This window comes from Pygoscelis adeliae, unplaced genomic scaffold, assembly GCF_000699105.1.
Source record: "Pygoscelis adeliae isolate BGI_AS28 unplaced genomic scaffold, ASM69910v1 Scaffold944, whole genome shotgun sequence".
NCBI classification, from domain to species: domain Eukaryota; kingdom Metazoa; phylum Chordata; class Aves; order Sphenisciformes; family Spheniscidae; genus Pygoscelis; species Pygoscelis adeliae.
The window spans coordinates 76,928-78,585 of record NW_008824649.1 but is presented as its reverse complement, the minus strand read 5'-3'; the positions used below and the strand labels follow the sequence as shown (position 1 = coordinate 78,585).

General features: G+C 52.7%; 1 protein-coding gene across 1 annotated transcript in view; it reads right to left on the bottom strand.

Annotated features, from left to right (window-relative positions):
* The window catches only part of CLPB (ClpB caseinolytic peptidase B homolog (E. coli)), a gene marked incomplete at both ends in the record, with an annotated part of 92,850 nt that overhangs the window by 17,869 nt on the left and 73,323 nt on the right, over positions 1-1,658 (bottom strand). Inside the window, one exon of the mRNA XM_009322486.1 lies at positions 1,544-1,632. Within this exon, the coding sequence (XP_009320761.1) occupies positions 1,544-1,632 (89 nt within the window). The remainder of the gene's footprint in view (positions 1-1,543; positions 1,633-1,658) is intronic.

Here is a 1,658-nt window from a genome sequence, read left to right as displayed (position 1 = left end):
GAAAAATAAACGCCCCGAGGCGTTAGGGCGGGCAGCAGGCACGCAGAGGCGCCGCAAACAACTACGGCTCCACGAAGAGATCGTCTCTTAAATACCAAACCAGCTAAAAAAAAAAAACAACCAAAAAAAGGCCAGCCTCACTGGCGTACCACGCATCTGCCCCAGGCCGACACAGCTGTATTTCGGTGGCGATAGCGTCGGTGGGTCAGGCCTGCGGGATGGTTTAATTAGATCACCGCAAAAGGGCTGCAGAAGCGGGAATTCATCGCTGCGGCCGGGAGCCCGCCCTGGCAGGTAAGATCTCTGCCCAAATTTAGCATCTTATTTCAGTCCAAGCTTTGCTGACGTCGTGTGTTGCCACGCTGTAGATCCCAACGCGTAAGCACATGGCTACACCTGTGCACTTACACACGTTGTATATATACACATATACGCCAACGGACCTTTAAAGCGCTTAACTGCTGCGGGAGCCCGCTGAAACGTGAAGACACGTCAGGTATTTTAGTTTGCGCATATTTGGGCTTTCAGACTGCTGTTACACCAAAGACCTGTATAAAATACCCATTTGATACAATAAAATTCTCAGCTGCTTTGCTTTCTTATTTCAATATTCATTTTTACGGCAGTGAAAGAAGGAAAAAAAAAACCCCAAACCCCACGGAAATACCTGGGAGCTGACAGTTTGCATTACCGAGCCTCCAGGCCTGCTAGAAGCAGTGCAATGAAGCCTCAAAAACATTCCTCGCTGTTTTTACACAGCTTTATGGCAACTCATTTAGAGTTAATACTTGGCCTGCCGGCGGCTCTGAGGCAGGAGCCTGGTCAGGCAGCGAGGGGTTGCGTGTGTCCCGTTGCATTAACCCCTGAGCACCGGCACCTTCCCAAGGACTGCGGGAGGCAGCGGGTGCAGGAGAAGCACCGAGGTTCTTTCAAACGTCACAGTCCGGTTACTTTAAACCCGCTTTTTTTTTTTCTTTTCTTTTCTTTTCTTTTTTTCCCCCCCTGACTAAAAGTCATTTTGTCCGTTTCGTGAACTGATCAGCTGTCACGCTGCATTTTATTGTGCTTGAGGACCAATATTATCGGTGTCAATAAAATCCCGTCATTACAAAGCAATCCTGGCCCACAGGAGCAGGAGGAGCAGAGACTCGGTCTGCAAGCAGCAAATTTCTACTATTACCCCACCCACGGAGGCATCCCTACTGGAAAGCCCAGGGCTGTTAAAATAACACTTTCACGGTGAAAACTGCCCCTTCTTGAGAGGCGGGGGGCAGGCGGTCCCCCGGGATAATCGGGTGTGAGGCTGCTCGCGCCCCGGCACGGGACGTGGCCCTTGCGTGCTGGAGTCCGGCGGTGGTTGCCCCGCGGGGACCACGGACTGGGCGACCGGTTGGAAGGAGGACGGCACTTTTTAACTGGGATTTTACGCGGAGCCTGCGCAAAGCGCTGCGGGCACGTGGTGAGCCCGAGGAGCAGCCCTGCCGGCAGCCCCCCTCTCCCAGCCCGGCCTCTCCGCGGGGCTCTCTGTCCCTCTCACCACGACCCAAACGTTACCTATTCCAGATGATCCCAAGAAAAGAAAGACCAGCGGGTGCTCCTCGTCATACCAGCCATTTTCCTTCCTCCGAATAGCTGCATTTAAAGACAACGAAAACAAA